This window comes from Pollicipes pollicipes, unplaced genomic scaffold (assembly GCF_011947565.3).
Source record: "Pollicipes pollicipes isolate AB1234 unplaced genomic scaffold, Ppol_2.1 Scaffold_3319;HRSCAF=3898_pilon_pilon_pilon, whole genome shotgun sequence".
NCBI classification, from domain to species: domain Eukaryota; kingdom Metazoa; phylum Arthropoda; class Thecostraca; order Pollicipedomorpha; family Pollicipedidae; genus Pollicipes; species Pollicipes pollicipes.
In genome coordinates this window covers 67915-90101 of record NW_023596266.1, presented here as the reverse complement: position 1 = coordinate 90101, position 22187 = coordinate 67915, and the positions used below count along the sequence as shown (strand labels likewise).

Sequence of the window (22187 nt, the reverse complement as noted above, 5' to 3'; positions counted from 1 at the left end):
TCTGGGACGGACTGCGTGGTTTGGAATGGAGCATTCATTTTCATGGGGCTTTTATCGACTGTGGTGTCATCAAGTCTGTCTCGGTGGCACGCAGAAGGCAGACTATCAGGTGACGTCATAGATGGTGCTGCCTCTGCTCCGGGGATCGGCGGTTAACTATGACGTCATGAATCAATTCCCCTGAGTCGGCCTGCAACCGGGGCTGTCTCCTGTCGGAATCCTGGATCGATCTGTCGGGAGGCGGAGATTTCCCACCAGGAGTCAGGGGATCACCTGTCACCGTCGCAGGCCAGGAGCGATCTCCTGTCGGGAGCCTGGATCAACCTATCGGGAGACGGAGATTTCCTCACTGGCGTCAGAGGATCCCCGTCACTGTCGAGAGCCGGGATCGATCATCGGGAGTCAGAAGAGATATCCCCAGAGGGAGTCGGGAGATCCCCGTCACTGCCGCAGGCCAGGAGCGATCTCCCGTCGGGAGCCTGGATCAATCTATCGGGAGTCGGAAGAGACATCCCCAGAGGGAGTCAGAGGATCCCCGTCACTATCGCAGGCCAGGGGCGATCTCCGTCGGGAGCCGGTGGAGCGCCGGAGCCTCGCGGAGATGTCCTCAGCCTCGCGCCGGCGGCGGCTGACAGCGCCGACCGCACGAGCGCTCTTCAGTCGGCCGGCCGTCCGGTCAAGATGCACTCCAGGCCGGCCGTCTCATCTCCGCAGCCGCCGACCCGCGTCACGGTTCGGCTGAAAATGCCACCTCCGGTCTGGCGGCCGAGCCTGGCTCCCAATCAAACGGTCTGCGAATGTGCCCCCCGCGCCCAGAGCGCGCAGAAACACGCGCCGTCACGTTTACTCCCGTTGTATATTCGAGACCATTTCCTTATCATTTATACAATATACCCTGACAACGCACCAGTTCACACACTCACCGGCTTGCTCGCCGAAGTCGCAATGCGCCGCATACAAAATGCATCCAATGGTTCGCCCACCAACAAGCGGCGGGCGTTTCATGTGGAGTCAACAACGGCCGCGGTCTTTAGCTCCGAACATTTGCAACGCACAAGCACAAACACACATACACATGCACGCAAAGTCGTTCGCTCCTCTCGTTAACGAGAGGCTCGCAGCGCAGACGCGCACGCGCTGTCGGCTCTGTACAAACGGCGGCCAAGTCGCCGCCCAGCGCCCAGTCCGAACAACCATCGATTTACAGCGTTTTATTGCTCGCTTCTTATTGCATGATCGGAACAGCTCAATACCTAAACGTGAGGGGGCGATGAGTTCGCCGCCGGCGCCGTCGGCAGACCGCGGCGCGCGCGTTGGCCGCACGAACGCCGGGGGCCTGGGACCAATCAGCGGCGGCCGGCGCCGCTGCCACCCAGCTGACCCGCGACGCCGGCGGCCGAAAATGGCGAGCGGTGCGCGCCGCCCGGTCCCGCCGCGTCAGCGCGTGCCCCAGACGTCACGAACGCCGCGCGGGCCGCGCACGCGACAGGGCGGCTCGGAAAAACAACTCGGCCGCCGCCGTCGGGCGGCGCAGTCTGACAAACGCCCTCAGGTCAAAACAGAGGTAAACGGGGGTGGTGGAGTGGGGCAGGGCACACGCAGAACAACCAGCTTATCAGCACGTGAACAGCGAGCTGGTAATGTATAGCATGCTTCATTGCATCGATGGGAAGGCAATTCTATTGCCTTATCGTTATTGCCGCCCTTCTAGTCGCCGTCTGAAAATGCGTAAAAAAACCTGGCTAGTCTGCTACTGTCAACCTGTACTGTAGTTGTTCCTGCTCATGATAAAATAGACATTTCTGCTTTGTTATATACAGATAACGTCGAGTCTGTGAGGGCTAGAGCTAAAACAATTGACGTCCGATCGTCTTGCTAGAAGCGCTGGCTAGGAGCGCCCTCTAATTTGGACTGTCGAAACTAGGTAAAATCACAGACCACTGCCGGGTCGCAGCAATCGAAATCGTTTTGCCGGCCGACGCCGCGCGTGCGGAGCCGGCCCCAGAGGTGCGCCCAGCTGTCCCACCAACAGGAGTATTGGGCGGGTCGGGGCGCCGCCCGACGCCACCAGAGACCCGACAGCAGGGGAGTGGGCCACCCTCCAGGAATGGCCACCACCGTGTCTTTCAGTCGGCACACCGGAGCCGGAGCCGGAGCCGGGGCCGGGGCGGCGGCAGCGTGCCAGGCGCACCCGGCTCCCGCCTTAGCCTAGGAGTACACCGGACACTTAAATACACACGCCGGGGCGCGACGTGTGACGTCACGTCGGCCGGCATGACGTCAGCGGCTCACACCGATCCTATGTACAGGGGCGCGGGACGCCGGCGGCGAGCCGCCCGCCCGGCCGGCCTCGCTCGCTCTCGCCGGCGGTGGCGCGGCTGCGGCGCACCCACGCGCACAGGGACTCGGGCTGGCTGCTGTGGCGGTCGGCAGAAGCGAGACGGGAGAACACAAAGCCTAGGCTACTTTGTGAAAGACTTAAAATACTTTCCAGTTGTCGGCCCGCCGGCAGGCTCCCGCCGAGCAGCACAAATTAAGTACATCGTTAAGTAAAAAAGACAAAGTTAAGTACAGTCGAAACTACAGCGAGCGCTGGCCAACGCACAAAACACAATCCACATCCACGAGACAGCCTGATTGCCGGTCCTGATTTGCCACCTCCACTTCGCGCCGTCTCTAAATAATTTACTGCAAAGCCACAGGCAGGCAGCTCACGCACACGGCTCGCTCGCCTTCGTCCACTGCGCCGCTATGTACAGCCGGTACCGGAGCCTGCTGAGCGGCGGCCAGGGGGCGCCGCCGCGGCCCCGCCTACGTCTAACAGGACCGCGCGTATGTACAACACGTCACATACACGCTCGGTCGCCTCTCCGGCGCACGCCGGCCAACAGAGGGTGGGTGGGGGTGGGGAGTGGGACAGGTGGGGGAGGTTCCTCGGCGACGGGGCGGCGAGGTGCTGCTGCGGGCCCGGGCGGTGGTGCGGCCCCGACGGCTGCGCGCTGCGCACGAGTCGGGTTCCGCCGCCCTCGCTCGTTCGCTCCACTTCGCGCGCGCTCTCGCTCTCTCGGTCTCTTCCGTTTCTATCTAGCGACGACTCTGAAACGGAGCGGGCGCCGTTAGAAGACAGCTGAGGCAGCAGGACGCGGCGCGGGCGGACGGGGCGGCGTCGACCACGCTCGCTCAAACGCGCCGTCGCCGCTCTGCGCTCGCCGCCGCGACGTGACCCGCCCGCAGAGGTTTGGCGGGCCGGCGCCGAGCCGGTGCGGGGAGGGCGACACCGGCGTCGCCGGCCCGGCCGCCACCTCATAAACAGCCCGCCCTGTCCGGGCCGGGCGGCGGCGACAGTTGGCGTCGAGCACCTCTTGAAAATAGAGCCGCGTAATTGAATCCGAGCAGATAATTCGGGCCTTGTCGTGAACTATGTGACGGCGGCGCAGCGCCTGCGGCTAACGGCGCCGAGGCCGACAATCGGCCGCCGCCAGACAGCAGCGGCGGCCGGCACAAGTTAGTGGCGACTTGAGGACCGGGGGCGCGAGTGACGTCTCGCCCGCTCGTCCGACACAGCTGCGTCCCTGCCAGCGGCACCGGACCGTGCGTTGCCCAGTCCGCCGACAGAGGGCGCGGCCGTTCCACGGCGTGCGAAGTGAACGCTTAAATGGGTCTCTACGCGATGCACATTTAAACGGCGTAGAACGAGGTTCGCTTTGACGGTAATCGTGAGATCCTGACATGACCCGACTGTAGACTGTTTGGTATCCGTTCCCTATCGCAGCACACGGCTAATGAGCTGATTCGGAAGGCCGTGCCGTTGCGACAGCACGCAGAAAATTAGGTCGGCGAGAGTTGACACACGCACCGGTACCAATCCGCATAGTACAGTCCAGCTCATAAGCGGACGGATAATTTTCCACGCAAAATGCGACCCGACTCATCATCGGCCACGTTCAGCCCAGAACTAGGGCATCATCGCGTTGTGCTACCCGACCATGAACACCTGCTGACGCACTGCGACACCGTGGAAGCCGACTACTGCATTTTTTTGCCACAGCAAGCTGACAGAACCAGTTTCAGGTGGGCGTCTTATCACTCATCATTGACGCACCGCACCACGGGCCGAGCGCTAGAGCCTGCCGGCACGTTTTGCCCGCCACAGGCGTCCTGAGCCGCCCACTCACCGGTAGCTGTCTACGCGTCTAGTGGTAACCGTTGAAGGCAGCCAGCAGCGGAGCCTGCAAGGAGAGCGGCATCAGCACGGACACGCCGACTGCTGGGCGCAGTCGCGACTCGCACCCCGGCACCATCGGCGCCCTCCGAACGGGACCGGGAGCGGGACGGGCGGCGACACCACCGGCGCCCCCCGAACGGGACCCGGGGCGGGACGGGCGGCGGCATCCCCCCCCCCCCGAGAGGCTCGGAGGCTCAGAGCCCCGCGCTCAGAGCTCCGACAGGAGCCGGAGCTCGGTGTCGCAAGTCCGCCCGCTGATCAGACCGGATCGTCGGACACTGCACAGCATCCGCCGCGCTGCACGCGCAGCAGCGCTCTCGCCGTCAGATTTCACGTGGAATTTAGACACGGTGAAATACCACTCATGAATTTTTGGGCTTGTTCTGTATGTAAGGCGCCGCACCGCGAGGCCATATCATGGCGATCCGTCTTGCGAAAGCAGTTACGCGATTAAAAGAATAACACACCGCTTGAATCCAACGTTTTACGGCCTGGGAGATCACGCAGCAAACTAGTATTGTGAGGTTTAAACTCAGAAAAACGTGGCCATCGTGAAACACATTGCAGGTTCCAACCGTTACAAAACGTCTTCGGGTCACGCAGCAAGTCCGCCACCAACGCAATGACGAGAGTCTTAACATTAAGCCCCGCCTCAGCCTCCCACAGCATCCATCAGCCTCGCCTCAGCTTCCCACAACATCCTTCAGCACCGCCTCAGCCTCCCACAGCATCCATCAGCCCCACCTTAGCCTCCCACAGCATCCTCCAGCCCCGCCTCAGCCTCCCACAGCATTCTCCAGACCCGCCTCAGCCTCCCACGGCATCCTTCAGACCCGCCTCAGCCTCCCACAGCATCCTTCAGACCCGCCTCAGCCTCCCACAGCATCCATCAGCCCCCACCGCATAGTAAGGTGGAGACGTGGAAGGGAAGCAGGGGGGGGGGGGGGGCACGCACCCGGTTCAGAGCGCCGAAGGAGGGCTGCGGCGAGGCAGCCTGCAAGTAGCTGATACCAGCATCGCCGTTGTAGAGGTCCAGCGGGCCGGGGCTGTTGGCTGGTCCGAAGCCGCGGCTGTTGGCGGGGCTGGCAGGCGGGCCGTAGCCCGGGTAGCTGTTGATCACTGCCGGCACACACAGGTCACGGGTCAGCACGGAGGGGGGGGGGATGGTCGCGGGCCGGTGGCGGGGCTGGCAGGCGGACCGTAGCCCGGATAGCTGTTGATCACTGCCGGCACACACAGGTTACGGACCAGCACGGAGGGGGGGGGGGGGGGGACGCCGCGGCTGGTGGCGAGGCTGGCAGGCGGGCCGTAGCCCGGGTAGCGGTTGATCACTACCGGCACACACAGGTCACGGGTCAGCACGGGGGGGGGGGGGGGATGCCGCGCAACAAGACAGGGAGAGCAGCATCGCGGAGGCGCAGGGAGCTATCATAAAAATGAGACAACAATCTTCTTTTGACAATCTCCCATAAACACCCAAGCACTTCAAATTGGATCGGTTCTGTATTCCGCTACATTTCGATTGCTAGGTGTCCTCGACAGACCGGCAGATCAAATCAGATCCATATATGCACGGCATATTTATATGTTCCCAGACGCCAGTGGTCCCACTGACTTTTATTTCAACTCTGTGCTGCCTGACCCTGATGGGAACAGGACTTGTTCTTTTTAAGGTTCGGGCATGACAGAACGGTCATAGCAGGCTAGCATCTGATCGGATAACAAAACACAAAAACATTGCATTTTCAACTCGGACATTTTAATATTACGCCGACACTGCTGCGTATCCGGAGACGGAGAGATATGAAATATTGTTATAGATTTCATGCCTACCATAGACGCTGACACGCGACGCGACTGAAAGCCTGAAAGAACGAAACTGAAACCCCCTTCCTTGACCTACGTCCATACTTCGAAGGCAGAACATCGTGAACGTTCCGCCCAGCTCACGAAAATATAACATGCTTGTTTTCGCATGGTAGTTCCGTTTTCTGCGCCTTGAATAGCATGACAATGAGCCCTGCAACGGCTAAATTGCCTAATTAAAACGGCCGTAGTAAATAGTCAGCTCAGATTCAATTAAGATGTTTTGGTACGTGCCAGCTGATCATAAATCAAAACGCGCTAATTATGAACTGAGCATCCACGTTTAAATTCAGCCTCTTACGATAACGAGGCGCACGCTGATAAGCGTGGCGGCAAGTACAATAGCGTACAGAAGTCGGGAGACAGCGCACATGTGTAGGCTGGTAGAGTTTGGACTGAATTAAAGACATTCTAAAAACATCGAAATCTGCACCGCAGTCAAACGTGTATCGCCCCGTCACGGATATCTGCCCGCAACTGGCAACCGTGGACACATCTGTGTGCGTCACCTGCGTCGTCACTGGCCAAGAAACGGCTGCTTCAGCGGCTACCCCGCCCAGGCAGGGGAATAGATATCGGTTACATCGTCAACACCTGCCCGACAGACGCAACTCAAGCCCAGAAGACAGATCCGTGAGTGCTGTAGCACACAGCTCTGATGAATATTCCCGACGGCGCGCCGCAGCTCCGGTGACAGCAAACCCCAGCGTGCGGCGGCGCCGGCCCGCCAGCCTTGGGGACCCACCGCCGGCTGGAGCAGCCACCGACCTCGGCAGCGCTAGCCGGGCTTCGACCGCGATGGCTGCGGCCGATCCAGCCGTGCTCACGAGCCATCTGACTACGGGTCACGGCCTCGTATAATGCGGGGTATTCCCGCATCCGTAATGCGACGTGCACGCTCTGGGGAGCGGTCGCCTTAACCTACAGTTCTCAACTCGCCCCCTAGATGGCACTAGCGAGCGTCCATCTTCGGCCGCTGAGTGATGCCGCCAGCCAATTCGGTTCCGGCGCGGATCTTCTTTCACAACAGGCGGCAAATCCCCGAGAAGCGGTGGATCGATAGGCTGCGTTATCGCCGATAGCTCAGCGGCCCGCTTCTTGCCAAGTCGCGGCGGATGAGCCCAACTAATCAGCGGCGGGCGGGACGGCGCCGGCCCTTTCCCGGCCGCGCGACAAAGGGAAGAGCCCGCTCCCCTGTCGCCGATAATGAAATCCCATGCAATCGCGGCGACAGCTGCCCCGGCGGCCTTCATCGGCGGGGCGCGCGGTGGGCCTCGCAGCCGAGCGGCGACCGCGCGGGGTCGCCGCGCGGCCGGGAGAGGCGCGGCACCCCTTTGTGGCCGCTGATTGGGCGGCGTCGAGCAGCGGACGCCGGCGCCGGCCGTCGCGACCCATCAGCGCCGCCGGCCCCGGCGTGACGCCGCTCTCTGCAGAGACGACGCATCGATTCGACGGACGGCGGCGGGCGGGGAGGGGATGGGGGGGGGGGGGGGGCAGGTAGCGGGTCCGTGGGCCGGGGGTGGGCGTAATGGACCGTGGAGGCGGCCGCTTTTTTCCGCGGCCGGCCCGGTCTGACGCACTGCGCCCACCCAGCACAGCGCCTTCGCTGCTCTGAGAGGCAGGGTGGAACCGCTGCTGCTCTGAGAGGGAGGATGGGACCGTCGCTGCTCTGGAAGGGAGAGTGGGACCGCCTCTGCTCTGAGACGAGGGTGGGACCGCCTCTGCTCTGAGAGGGAGAGCGGGAATGCCTTTGCTCTGAGAGGGAAGGTGAGACTGTAACGGCCCTGGGAGGGCGGATGGGCCGCAAATGCTCTGAGGGGGCGGGCGAGACCGTCACTGCCATAAAAACGCGGTTTTCCCACACATGTCTGTCACTGCCACAAGAGGAAAGACGACATAACCACTGCTCCTGGAGGGTCCGTAAAACTAGGACTGGTCCGGAGGAGCGTTCACCGTTATCCTTCCCAGACAGGCAGGATAACGCAGGCCTCGCCCCGAGAGGGCGGGAGGCGCCAGAGTTTCCCAGGCCGATCTCCAGACGTGACAACAGCAGCCCGGACAACCGGCGTCGACAATGGACGTCGTGACAGGACACTGATCTCGCGGGCCGTCACGACCGGCGCAGTCCCGCACTGCCAACAATGGGACGGGCCCCGTCGAAACCTCCGTCGCCCGAGAGAAAACGCCACGACACCCCCGGCGGCGGCCCGCCGCGGCCGGCCCGGAGCGGCGACTCCGCGCGGATGAAAGCGATAAAGCGACCGGCATCGCACGCCAGCCGGGAGCGCACGGCCGCGGCGCGGACGTGATGACAGCGGTCCGGCGCGACCGGTTTTCGGGCCGCTGCCGTGATCGGCCGGTCACGATCGGGTGCGGCCGCCAGCCGGGGCACGTCTCAGCGGGGTCTCGTCTCCGCGCGCAGATCGGGCGCTGATGGTCTGCAGCATCTTCACACGAAAATTACAAGTACCAGTACAAGTGAAGCTAAATTTGGCGGACGATGCGGCGCGTTGCATGTGGTGTGCATCTTCAGCAGCGTGAGCGCGTGAGTAACGGTAACGTCACCTGTGCAGGAGCATGCACCGCCGTGGCTACTTCTGCGAGGTGAGAAAAAAACCAGTCCAAAGCATGGAGATATTGGGAGCAAATGCAATCGGGCATGTCAATAACGCCAAAACCGGTCGGTTCCTTGTCCGTTCGGGTAAAGCAACGTTTGAACGAAACACTTCAGGTCGCTGGCTATTCTGCGTCATGTCACAAGACGCTGTCATGTCTGCTACGGCGGGGAAATGTGTTTCAATCGAGCGTAATGGACGAATTTCGTCGCGACCCCACGATAAGCAATGCTCCCAACTACCCATACTCTTCGTGTCGGGGCGCACAAAACAGCCTGTCGCGGCGCACACGCGACGGCTTTGATGTGACGTCATTACATTGTAATTACACGGGCTGCCACTAGGGCACCGCTTTGTGCTTGGGAAAAAGCGCAGACTGCGTTAAGATCTGAAAACTGGCCATGACGTGTTGCAAAAGGGAGAAGGGAGTGGGTGTTTTCTGTCTTCCACTGATGATCCGGGGATTGGAGAGACGTCTTGGTTATACAGACATTCGATGCGGCCGAATGCGAGCATTTCCCATCTCTTCGCGTTTTACTCTTGTTATTCTCCCGTGTTCTAGGGAACATTCCTGGGTAAATGCAGCCAAGATCTTCCCAAAGCAGCTCCATTACGGGGCGTGAGAAATGACTGCGGCCTCTTACAATACCCAACAACTTTCTTGCAGTTCGCGACAGCACTGACAAATGCACCTCATCAACAGTAAACCAATCATTTGCCAGGGAGCAGCCCGGCCACGGCGCTTCATATCGCCTGACAGCGGCCTATGGGACGGGACGTGATGTTCGGTGGCAGTTCTACAGCGCCATTATGCAGAGAATCTAGCGCAAACCGAGCGCAAAGTCCGTATTTCAACTTTATTGTCTGTCTGGCCACCCTTTCGCCATCCAGAAATTGAAATATTCAACTGCCGGCATCATGAACGGATATCCACGGAAGAACGAAAATCTACAGTCATTGAAATTCGTGCCGTCAAGCCCCCGGACTCGGGATTCTACTGCCGCGGGGGAGATTGGACAGGCCGATTCCATCTTTGCGCGCTGATGGCCCAGGCCGTCGGGCACCGAGCGGCGCGCCACACAAGCACAGGCCGTCCCCAGCGCACGGGAGGCAGGGGGTGAGCGCCCCTCCCCTCCCCGGCACCGCTGGCGCCACCCCCGGGCTCCGATTGGACGCAGCGCGGCCAAAACGGGCGGCGTCCCACCGCCGCCGGCCTCTCATCGACACCGGGTAACAGCACCGTCCGTCCGCGGCCAACTAATTCGCCGCGCCGCGCTCTCGGCGGCGGTCGATACTTAATTCGCGCCGTTTGGCCGGCGACGCCGGCACGGCGCATCGATAAAAACAGGGCGCAGGTCTTCGACGCGCAGCGCGATGCGACCCCGTCATCAATTCTGGGCCGGCGCGCAAAACAATTACGCCAGACGGCGCGCGATTACGAGCGGCGTCTCGGAACGGGTGCCGCGCCGAGCCGCGCGCCCGCGCCGGCGCGGGTGGGGGCGGGGCCGACCCGCAAGACGCAGCTGCGCCCGGGTCACGGCCCGGGGGAAGCACCGGCTCGGCGACGCGCGGCCGCGGGACCGGCGCGCCGCCTGGCCGGCCCGTCCGACGGCGCCGAGGACTGAGTGCGCCCCGTGATGGATCGCGGCTACTTGGGATGGAATAGCCGGGAACGAGCTCAGCTGCAAGCAGAAGTGGTGTCCGGACGGATGGGTATAACTTTGCCGGCCTTCAGCTGGCGCCGTGCTGCTGTTCCCCTGACGCGGGTAACGGGCGGTCAATGCGACCCGAAGCCGAAATCATCGGCATCACCGTGACGTAAGAAGACAGGGAAACTCCGCGCGGGCCGACCGTTCACCCTCTGACGGGTCACCATCAATCTAGGTACGTCGAAGAGTCGATACCCCGCTCGAGCCACTGCGGCGACCGGCCGACGGGTACACGATCCCAGGAGCACGGTACAACGGTGCAGCCGTGGGCGGCCGGCCGCCGCGCCGCGCTTTATCCAGCCTCGACTGGGAAGTTGGCCGACCAACTGTCAAAAACTGCCGACCGCCGGGACTCCGGGCCATCGCCGGCCCACAGCCAGTCAGTGATTAAAGACCGTCCCAGAGCGCAGTTTATCACCTATTTCATGAGTTGGAAGGCTGCCGAAAGTTGGCGACTCTGCTGACACGGCTCCCAGAAGAGGAGGAGCCACACTGAGCACGCGGGCCGCCGGAGGGCGCTCGCTGACAGCCCCCCCCCCCCCCACCCCCGCCGCCAAAGCCGGCCTAAGGCTGCGCCGATCTTGATCGTCACGCTTCGAACAAGGACCAACTTCTCCACACAGCGCGAGCAGCGGGTCAACGCGGAGCCCGCCTCGGCCAACGTGCCAAGGTCAAGGTCACGGTCACGTCTCCAGGCCTGACATGACCTGGAGACCGGGGTAAGACCTCGTCTGCAGTATGACGTCACCCACCCCATAATCGCGCAGCGACTTTTAGGTGATCCGGACCGGAATGAGGTCCAGCCTATAGTGTGACGTCACTCCACCCACGCTGGCGTGTTGGCCGCGTCCGAGCTCGCAAACCAGTGACACCCCGACGAAAACTTTAAACTAACAATGGAGAAAGGAGTGCAATACCGTCGGTGGCGTGACGTCACCCACCTGACGGTCACGTGACAGCCCCGGCAGAGCCACCTGACGTATGACGTCACCAACCCGACGGCCGTGAGGTGACCGCGGCCTGATCGTGGCCGGAGTGAGGCTCCATCTGCAGCACGACGTCAGTGGTCGTATCATCGCACGGCGCCCCCGCCCCAGCCCGCCCGGTGTGACGTCACTCACCGGACAGCGCCTGCGTCAGTAGAGGTCCTGTGCCGTTCGTCAGCGCGCCGTTCACCAGATCTGCAACCGAGACCGACCCAGTCAGCACCACGGCGTCGGCCGACCCGCTTCGTTAACCACTCACCGGCCGCTGCCCCTCCCCCGCCTTCTCATACACCGGAGCGCGCTTTTTAGTCGGAGAACGATGTGAGAGAGGCCAGTGGGGGGCGAAACTTCATCAACTTTTTGCCAAGCGCCACCTCCTCAGTCTTGTTGTCCGGTCCTCTCAACTCCAAGTGCGAAGAGCCGGTAGCCCTGCGGGAAATGAGCACTTAACGGGCGGCAGTTAGGCGCCTCCCTCGCCCGCGCAGCCTGCGCCCCATCGCGTTAACAGCGGCCCGCATCCCCGGGCAACGCCGGCTCCGATTCATGTGGCGAGCCCCAAACACCGCGCGGCGCGCGGCCCGCTCGTGACTGCTGCGTCTGCCGACCGCCTAATGGCTCTCCAGTGAGTTGGATTTTTCATATCGCTGTCGGCGAAGTTGGGGCGCCGTCAGCTGGTGGTGAGGCGGGAGTCGCACACCCCGCGGCGGCGCTGGGCTCGCGCAGCTGGTGTGTCGCCCGCAGGCCGCCGGCCGAGCTCGACCAGCTGCTGCGTGGTGCCCCTAGAGCACAGGGTCTCTCAGATCCCAGGTTGGCCTTGTCTGATTTTGTTTTATTGCGGCGACCGCACGTTTCCCTGGCTGATTTCCCATGTTCCAGCCGGCTCACTGAGTACCTTCGAGTTAGTACTTCTGCACGAACACTGGGAACATCGAAGATGACATCAGGGGAGATCTTCCCACTACTAATTCTTCTGGAGCAAAGCATGTGCGCTTCTGAAAAGGGCCAAAAATGAGCTCTGCAAGCGTTCCCAGCGACCATGGAGTCCAGAGACGCGCACTGCACAGCATACCGGCGCCATGCAGCATTGCAATGCCATTAGCAACGCAATCCATTACGCCAATTGCAGCCGGCCAGCCGAAACCCAGCAGGTCGTAAGTTGCAAGACAAACGCGACGTGCAGCACACTTTCTCCAGAGCCGAGCGCAGTCCCATTGTCCCTCACGCCGGGCGGCAGCGTCCCGCACGTGGCACCCTGGAGGGGTGCTGCCAGCGGCGGCGTCGAGCCCTGCGGCCGAGCGGGGAGCCCACGGCGGCCGTCGGAGCGTCTGCGGGCGAGCAGCGCCGCAGGAGAACGGCGGCGCCGCAGGAGAGCCGCTGTCACGCAGGAGACGGAGGAGGCGAGCGGCCGACGGAGAGCGGCTTTTTTTGCCGCCGCCTCCGCCGTCGGGGTCGATGGGACAGGCGCGGACGTCCGGCACGCTCTCCGGTCGCGTCGACACGGCCCGGTACCCTCCCCCCTACCCGGCCGGTCGCAGGCGGCGCAGAGACAGGCGGAGGCAGTCAGCATGAACGTTCGGGCGAAGCCGCGCCTAACCAGCCGCTTCAGGTACAGATGGCGGCGTAAGAGTGGACGTCGCTGAGACGGCGTGGAGTCCTACGGCATGATCGTATTGTATAACGCATGGGGGAAGCATACGTGTGGCGCATGACGTACGACGTATATCGTGTGACGTCGCATACAGCGCGTTCAATGGGTCACGCTCATCGCATTCCCAACGAAAAAACGTGACTCGGTGCGACCGTGACATTCAGCGGAGCTCAGTCACCACTCGTGAGGCGTTGGGTACGAATCTCAGCGACGGTCCGACTTCAATGCAGACGGCCCCTGGTGTGTTGTAGTCCACTTAACTTTGCCAGACGTTAGATACGCTCTTAACGTGTCGCAAGCAATCTTTTGCTGCAATCAACTTCACGCCCCAAAACGGCCAGCAGCTCTGCTTGTCTGCTTTATAAATCATGTTCCGACACTTGCGCGGCCGGTCATCACCATCGCGATCCATGACGCGCATTTCACCGAGCAAGACGAAACACAGCCGCCAAAGGCAAGCTCCACGCTAAAGAAGCCACAGTCACAGGTTGAGCATGCCTCCTTGAGTAGTCACGGCATCTCGCAACCCCAGTCTGGCTGACATTTGCGGTCGGGGATGAATGACTGAGGACTTGCCGCCGGGTCCGGAGTCAAGGGCTTGCCATCTGCTCGGCAGTGCAATTGTGGGCGACCCCCCCCCCCCCCCGGAGTCCACTCGGTTGCGGCCCATTCAGCGCTGCAAACACGGTGCCTGCGCTTGAGTGGAGCTGTCAGCGAGCAGCGCAATGTGAAAACATAAGGGAAACACCGAGCGCTTGATACACCGATCAGCACAGCCGCAGCGGTTAAAGACTCGGAATGGCAAATTGACAATTTTGAGTTATTCATAATCATGCACCCAATGCGCGGCGCTGGTGGTGAAAACTATCCCGCAGGGTGTAGAAGGGTGGGCGGGAATTTGGACACAGCGACGTGGTATGCCGTGGAGAAATACAACACGGTCGAGGAAACCCGACTTTCGTTGACATTCCAATTTGCCCGGCGCACAAGCATGATCGAGCCAAGCGCCCTCACATTCCCGGGTTGAGCATGACTTGCAGTCGCCCGACTCTCCAGCAAAAGGCTGCAGCAGCGCCGAGCGGTGTTAAATCAATGGCCGGTGCCTATGCGCCCGTAATCGGCGGTCCAACTGGACGCATTTGCTTCAAACGGCCGGCCGGCAATTGATCAGTCGGTCCGCCGGCCACTTGGGCGCGGCCACTGGCCAATCGAAAGGCATTCAGCACCGGCCGTATCGACCCCGGCAACGGCCCGCCCTCGACGACGGCGCCGCCTGACCTGACCCCGACCGCGCCCGGAGGCACGCCATGACCCGACGCCGGCGCCCGCGGCACGGGGCGCGACCCGGCGAGGCCGGCTCCGCAGGCGGCGGCGATTGGGCTCCGGTCGGCTGCGGCACCGCGCGCTGCGGGTTTGAGGGGCTCGAGCCGCGCCGCCGGGGACACCGTCAGTCAAGCACCGGTGACGAGCTCAGCCGGGGGGCGGTCCCCGGCGCGTCGGAGCCGGGGCAGGCCGCCGCCGCCGCCGCCGCCGCCGCCGCCGCCGCCAGCAGGCCGCCTAATTACCGAGCGACTCCAGCATCGGCGCCGGCGCGGTGCCAGGCCGTGTCGGCGCCGCCCGCGATTGGCGACCCTGTTTTAACAACTTCTCGAGTCATTTCATAACCCGCACCGCGAGCGGCGCGGAACAGCGCAGCGCCGCATGACCATAAAGTGTCGCCGGGGCCGGTCGAACGTCCGACAGGAAATGAAACCAAACCGCAACTAGTCGCGCCGCACGGCGGCAAGCCCAGGCGACGCGACCAGCAGCGGAACGACAGGGAAGGAGGGAGGGGTGGAGGGAGGAGCGCGGGCGCCACGGACAGTGCAGTGAGGGAGAGGCAGTCTGCGGCACAGACTCACGGCAGGGTGGCGGCTAAAATAGCGAGCGAGGACGGGGGGCGTGTCGGTACGAGCGTGACGCAGAGGGTGGGAGGGCACAGGCAGCGCCCGGGCATTCCTCCAGCCGTATTACGCGTGCCCGGCCTGTCAGGGCTGTTTTTTCCCAGCCGCAGCGTCATCTGGATCGCATTCCTGGCGTTCCGGCGCCACACAGGGGAGCGCGGCGACGCCGGCCCGTCCCAATCTCCGGGGACGCGTCGGCCGGCCATGGCGACAGCCGGCTGCCGCCGCAGCTGCCAGCCGAGGGAGCTGTTGTTTGTGCACGGCCCGGCGCTCTGTTGTGCGGGTCAGGGACAGGTGAGAGCGCTCAGACCCGACTGGCGGACGGGCGTGGCGCACGTCGTCAAACGCCGGATCAGACACAGCGCCCGTCTCGGCCGCACCGGCACCGCATCTCTTTTGGCTGCGGGCTTTTCAAGTCTGAAAGGCCAGCGTAAATAAATTGAAGCTCGTACATCTTGGCTGCATCCTCGACGCCGGCATTAAATTACTTTCGACCGCTGCTCGCCCGCCCGGTTTCTCCGAGGCGACTTTTACGTTCTTCCTCACAAGCAACACTTCAACGTAGTGGCCATATCTTCAGTGCGTGTCTATGGCGCAGGCCCACTTCACATTGGCTGCGAGTTTAATTTCCGCAGGAGTTTGGATTTATTTGTCCGACTTCGAGTGCCGGGGATATAAACAAGATAGTTCCGTCTCGGCCTTTGTATGGTCCGGCCCGGTTCCACACAGTCAACACTTGAAAAAGAAAGAGGAAAGTCAAGCGCGGCGTCAGCTGACTGAAAGAAAGTCAGGGAAGTCTCCTTCCCACCCCTCCTAGATCCCTCTCTCTCTCTTCAACGCGTTTCTTCCCCTCCCTATCCTCCCTCCTGTCGGGTTCACGCACTCAGTCGTCACCTCCCTCCCGCCCACCCTCTGCCGCTCCTCTACCAGACCGTTCTCTCTCCTCGACCGTCGCCTGACGCCCATAGTCTTCTCGGGCCTCGTGCCCGGACCAGCGCGCGGGCAGGTGGCGCACGCTGATCACGGCTCGTCACCAGTCCTGACGGCGGCGGGCATCCGCTCTCACGAGATGGCGCGCGGAAACGGCCGAGTAGCTCACCAGGCATCACCGTCGAAACGATAAAACGCTTGCAGAATGAATCTCTCGGAGCATTCGCTGCTCCTCAACGGCGGAAAGTTTAAAGCTCTATCGAGCATGTGAAAATGAAAAGCCGGCACCGGCGCGGCGCCGAATACAAACGGTTTTCATTATCATCGCGGCCAGCCCAGTTCCTTAGCCCTCAAAGCCCGGCGAGGGAAGAAAGCACCGCTACGCTGACGGCAAACTAACGACATTAAACCGATTACATTTATTAAGTTGGACGTCCAGCCTGGCCTGAGTGTGCCGAAAACAGGCTCGTTACAGAGTTGGCACGTCCGCATTTCCCTGCACTCGAGCAACGGCGTCCTGCGCCGAGCCAGCCGGCGCGCGCGGCGGGGTGGACCGAGTGTGGTGCGGTGCTAACGGGGTGGACCTGGTGCGTGGAACTTGTTTAGGTGGAATTAGTGGCACACTACTGGCTTGGTGGAGCGGTGGCGCACCACTCGGAGACCACGTCGGAGCCGGGTCGAGATTGTGGGGTGCCAAGGTAGGCATGCTGGAAAAGGTGACGGGACTGATGGTGGAAATGCTGGAGCGAAAGCGATAGGGTGCAACCATTGGTGGACGCGCCGGTTGTGGCATACGAGCGGTGGTTAACGTAACTGTACCGACGCTGCTAGTGTCCAGACGGCAATGAACGGAAAACGCATTGGCTGCGGGTTGAAAGTGACAGGCACTGACGGACCCACAGCCGGGTGGTGACGGTAGGCGCGCCAAAGCTTCTGGCTTTAACAATCACCACGCTGTGTTTGTAGTGGACACATCGTTATTAGTATCGCCCACTTACATGACAAACATATTCTGATTGATGATTCTGATGGCGCTGCAAATTATATGCAGGGTGTTAATTAAGCGATGTGGATAATAATGTTCAGTCGCCGACGAAGAGGCCTGACGACATTGACGGATAGGTGCAATACAGCCCAACAAAACCACTGAGCCACGGCTAGACTAGCCGCGGGCGTCCGCAGTGAGCAGCGCGCTCCGCGGCCGGCCCCCGCGGCGCCGCGCGGCCGGCGACGTGTCTGCGGGGCCGGCCAGTTCGGGGGGCGGCGCCGCGGTCGAGCCGTGTGCTGAGCAGACACGCGCCGCCGCCGCCGCCCGCCTATTTCGGGAGCGGCGAATTAGTCCGCATCATATCGTTTGATCGATATCACATGCCGCTGCACCCTGTTAATTATTCACTAAAGTTGCCTGGCCGGCTGTGTGCCGCCGGAGAGCGCGGCAGGGTACATTACGTCACCGCAGCTGGCCGGCTCCGTGACCGGAGAGTGGACCCGAGCGGCACGGCCGCGCGGTCGGTGGCACGTGTCAGGAGCGGCCCTGGGAGCGGCTGATCTGCGAACTGCCACGTGCCGCGTAACGTGCATACTTCAGAGACGAACGTGGGAAATTTGTGGGACATGTCTCCAGCTGTGGACACGGCCACCATCAGCGAAGCAATGACATCCACACGCGATGACGGTTTTCATCGCTGGTACGCAGCGATCCGCCGGCCGCTGCTTCAGTTGGCTGTCGCCTCCACGCACTGCGAGGCTTGTGAGCCACGAAAAGGCGGGCTGGTTTCGGATTCGTTTGGCTGGCACGGCCTGTGCTGGGTTTCAAGACACCTGACCCGACTTAAGCATTGTGTTTTGCTTCTGTTGGCCTCGTGATGGATATTTCATCAACATAAGAGCCGCCGAGGAGAAACACTACCGGAACAGCTAGGACGGGCTGAACAAACAATTTCACAATCATACGGAACAGCACACAGAGGAATAAATTGCAAAGGAAGACCTGATGCTGAACAAAACATCCATTATTTAGCAAGCAGACGCTCTACCATTTCCCGAAAACAAAGCGCTACTCTCGCTTCAATTTGCTTGCCGTTTCCAGGATATCATATCACACTGAGCCCTTCTGGCGTGTCCAACGTGGCGCAAAGACCACCGACGTGTAGCTTCACATGAACGCCGGTAAGCTGCAAGGGGTACTATGGTGCCCGCCAGTGCTGTCCACGGCGCAGTTTGGAAAAGCCGGGGCATGGCCCTCTTCAAGGGATACACGAATTACGATAGCCTCCGCCTGTGACGTTCGGTCTACCACAGCCAGCGTCCATCGAGCTTCGTCTCTCCACCCGCCGCACGCATCGTCAGCGCCCCAGTCTGGCAGTCCACTGCGCAGTCTGGCCCCACGCCGGCCTATCCGCAGGGCACACGGGCCAACCCCTCTCCCCCTCTTCACACACCCGGCGGCCAGTCTCCCCACCTCCGCACGGGGCCAGGCCGGCGCGCCGACCCCCGCCCCCGCCCCACCGCCGGAATCGCACACCTGCGCACCCACCTGTCCGCGTGCTGTACGGGTTGTCGCGGTGCAGCGGCGACTGGCTGACGTGGTTCTCGGTGCGGCTGGGCGTGCTCAGGCTGACCGGGCCCGGCGCCGGCACGCCGGCCGAGTAGTCCTGGTAGTAGGTGGTGCCGTTGGGTCGCTCCGCCGCGCCGTTGGTCGCCAGCGCGGCGCCCGCCGGCGACGGGAAGTAGCCGTAGCTGGTGAAGCTCGCTGCAACACCGGCGTGCCGGTCAGGCGCCGCCCGCCGAGGGCCGCGGCGAGGTCACGGGGCGGAGAGGTCGCGGGGAGGGGTCGCGGGGGCAGCCAGGTCACGGGCGGGGCGGCCACAGGGGCCAGGCGATAGGGGCACGGGCGGCACAGGGCACGGGACACCAGACGAGGCCGGGAAGACCACCGCGCGGGCCACGTCCGCACAATCACGGATAATGACTTGGCGTTTTAAGGCGCGCATGACTGTAAAGGTCAGTGTGCGCTCATTAGCGCAATGGCTCTCAGGTTTACCGCCGGGAGTGGGGAACGGGTCTACCGGGCTGTCACATCGATCAGCAACAAAGGGCAGCGACCGGTTACGGGACACCGTTTGGAACGTCCCGGCTAATTCCGAGTGTTGGAAGTAAGAAGGGGTTGAAATACTCGGCTCCAAACACAGACGGAGCGCTCTTTTCGAGGCTAACTAATAGGTCTACTAGCACCACAGCAACTCACTCCAGCCACTCGCTGTCTACACGACACTAAATTACCAATGTTTTCTTCTGAAGAGCTCTAAATCTTCTATCCTCATTTCGGTATACTATATAGGCACTGTCTATCACTACGGATATTCCACTTTTCTATCTTTCTGACGAATCCACTCGTCTAGATCTACTGTTAATATCATCTGGCGCATTTGCTTCTAAAGCCTCGGCCGTAAATAGACGGCGCAGAACGCTACCGAGGGATCCGCCTAAATCCCTACCGCTACTGCTATGTATTTGGTAGATATATAGCCGGACTACACACTCATTAGGCATTATCCTTACCTAATTTATGGCCTGTCAGGATTCGCCAGTGGGCGTCGGCTACTGTCTACCGTACGCCCGGTGCCAAGTGATTAGCAGCTCGGCAAGAGCGGCCGCCGCCGCCCAGCAGCGCGGCCTCCGTCTCGGCGGCTCGCGGGGTGTCCGTCCCGCCCTCCCCTCCTCCGCGGCGCGTGGCGTCGTCAGCGGCCGGCGCGCTGGGAGGCCGGCTGCGCATGCCTGGGCGGGCAGGCGGCGGCGGCGCGTGCGGGGCGACTACGGGGCCTGGCTAGCGGACTACACCTGCCTGCTGGCGGCAGCTTACCGGCCGGGTAGGCGGGGTAGGCCTTGAGCGCGGGCTGCGGGCCGGGCCCGGGCCGGGCGCGCGCCGGCGCCGGCGCCGCCACCAGCGTCGGCGTGTAGGCCAGCCCTGCGCGCACCACACACACCGTGGTCATCCGCCGCCCGCGGCACGCCCGGCGCACGCCGACCCACGCCAGACGAGCGCAGCCGGCCGCCCCTCCGTCCCGCTGCGCCCCGGTCCGGTCGGGACCCCGTCCCGGCCGCCGTCACGGTCCCGCGTCGGTCCCCGCCGTCGCTGAGTGGGGCCGCTCGGGTTTACGTCCCGCCTCCTCCCCCCGTCCGGTGCGCGAGCGGCGCGACCTCGCCGCCCCTCCCCGGCGAGTGCCCGCCCGGCTGGCCGTGCCCGCCCGGCTGGGTTCCGCGCGTGCTGGCCGAGCCTCGCCTTCGCCACCGGTCCGACACGAGCCGGCCACATCCGCACCGGTTTATTGATCAGCTGTCTACAAACAATCGGGCTCGCCAGGCGGCCGTCCCGACGTCAGCCGACTGAGAGACCACCCGAGCCGACGGGGCCGCTGACCGGCCCGGACAACAGACAGGGGACGGCCCTGGAGCACGAGCGGGAAGCTAAAGAAGACTAAGGCCGCGCCCGGAGAAGGAGCAGAAGCCGGCAGCGGGGTGGGGGCCAACCCGGGGGAGGAGCGGGAGACGAGGGAAGACTGGGACCGGATGACCCAAAGAAAGAAGGCGGAGACTGCAGATGACCAGGACCGGGTGAAGAGGGAGAGCGGAGGGCAACGGCAGACTGCAGTCAGGTGCCAGGGAAGGACAGGAGAGGGCAACAGATACAGGCAGGGCTCTATAAGGCAGGCAAGCACCAGGCCAAGGAAGGGCCCTCCGGCACAATCAGGACAAAAGGTTAGAGCAGTCCTGAGCACTGCCAAACAACCACGTCGTTGTCATAAAACCGCATAATAAAGCCGCAGAGGCGGCGTATAGACAGCGCACACACGCAAACAGAGGGACCGACGGCCGGCCACACCTGCCCATAGTGACGTCACGCCCGGTGGCGCGAGAGCGCGGTGCCGGCCAGCGCGGAGAAACCACACGCTTTCGAGAGCAGAACAACGGCGCGAGCCCCGTAGCGCGGGGAAAATAAAGGCTCTTCAACAGCGAACCACAATATTGCACATTTAGTCCGATACGTATACACTCAACGGGGCGGCAGACGGTGGCCACGGGATTCGACAAGTAGGAAACGGTGGACAGCGGGAGGATGAGGCCGCCAGGAGACTCGAGGCCAACAAAACGACGGGTGGAAGGATTCCGTCTCTAGATCCGCAAACCACATGTCCAACGGCAACGACGAGCTGGAGTAGCGGGGCGGCGGGCAAGACCGACGCATTTCGTCGCCATTCCCGGCGTGGGTAGAGCGTGCAGCGCGGTGCTGCGGACCGAAGGAAAGCAGTTCTGGCGCCCAGCCAGCTGATTTGATATGCAAGATCATGAAAGTGGCCGTAGAACCGTAGAAACGCCCCGCGGCCAGCTAATCGCGGGCGAGCGCGTCAGCTGACCACCTCGGGAACAGCTGACGCCCTCGCCGGGACCCCTCCCCTCCGGGGCCGTGGCGCCTGGGGCGCAATGTTTAAGGGTACCCGTCCCACGGCCCCTGCTGACAGGCTCACGGAAGGCGGAGTGGGGCCACAGTCGGCAGACTGGGGTGGGGACACGACAGGGGGGCCATGGCGTCACCTCTGGGGAAGCCGGACGCCGACCGACAAGCATGACGGGCCACTTTTCACTTCTAAAAAGAGTCTTTCACTTCAGGTCACCTCTAAGAAGAAGAATCGCGATACGCAGTCTTTTGGCACGTGCACGTTCAGCGGAAGGAACGTCTGCTATGGAGGTACATTCGGGTAGTTATGGTCGCACACAGGTCACGTCCTATCATACCAGAGCTATTCCGAAGGAGCTAAGGAGTGTGGAATGGGGGAGAGGCCCGCGTCTTCACCAGCAGGTGGAGCGGAGTCAAGAATGGACTGGGGCCGATTCAGCAGGACTACCCACATGGCCTACCGCGTCACCGCCAACATCGCAATCGGGACCGACAGCGGGCTACGGCCAGCATACCGGCGGCGTCATATCCGCCTACACGCGCCACGCCTACGGCAGACAGACCTGGTACGACACGTGGCACACGTATGGACTAGGATACCTGAGATAGTTGACACGTTTCCGCGCGCGGCCGCTGTCGGCCGGCACGTCAGCAGGGGCGCGCCACTGGCGCCCGTCCAGAAGGAGCGGGCGCGCGTACCACCGCGTGAGGCGCGCGTCTTTTACATGGCCCGGCCGAGTCATAACGCGCCCGGGGACAAACGGAGCCAGGCGGATCACGCGAGCCGACTTGGCCCCGCACCAGGCTCGT

The 22187-nt window shown here is 62.6% G+C and overlaps 1 protein-coding gene across 1 annotated transcript in view; it reads right to left on the bottom strand.

Moving 5' to 3' along the window:
* Nucleotides 1-1401: 1401 nt before the first annotated feature.
* The window catches only part of LOC119091149 (RNA-binding protein Musashi homolog Rbp6), a 39399-nt gene continuing 18613 nt past the window's right edge, over nt 1402-22187 (bottom strand). The window contains exons 6-10 of the mRNA XM_037213812.1: nt 18459-18674; nt 11537-11596; nt 5181-5344; nt 4176-4229; nt 1402-3096 (exon numbers count right to left, since the gene is read on the bottom strand). Of these exons, the coding sequence (XP_037069707.1) occupies nt 4194-4229; nt 5181-5344; nt 11537-11596; nt 18459-18674 (476 nt within the window). The 3' untranslated portion in view covers nt 1402-3096; nt 4176-4193. The remainder of the gene's footprint in view (nt 3097-4175; nt 4230-5180; nt 5345-11536; nt 11597-18458; nt 18675-22187) is intronic.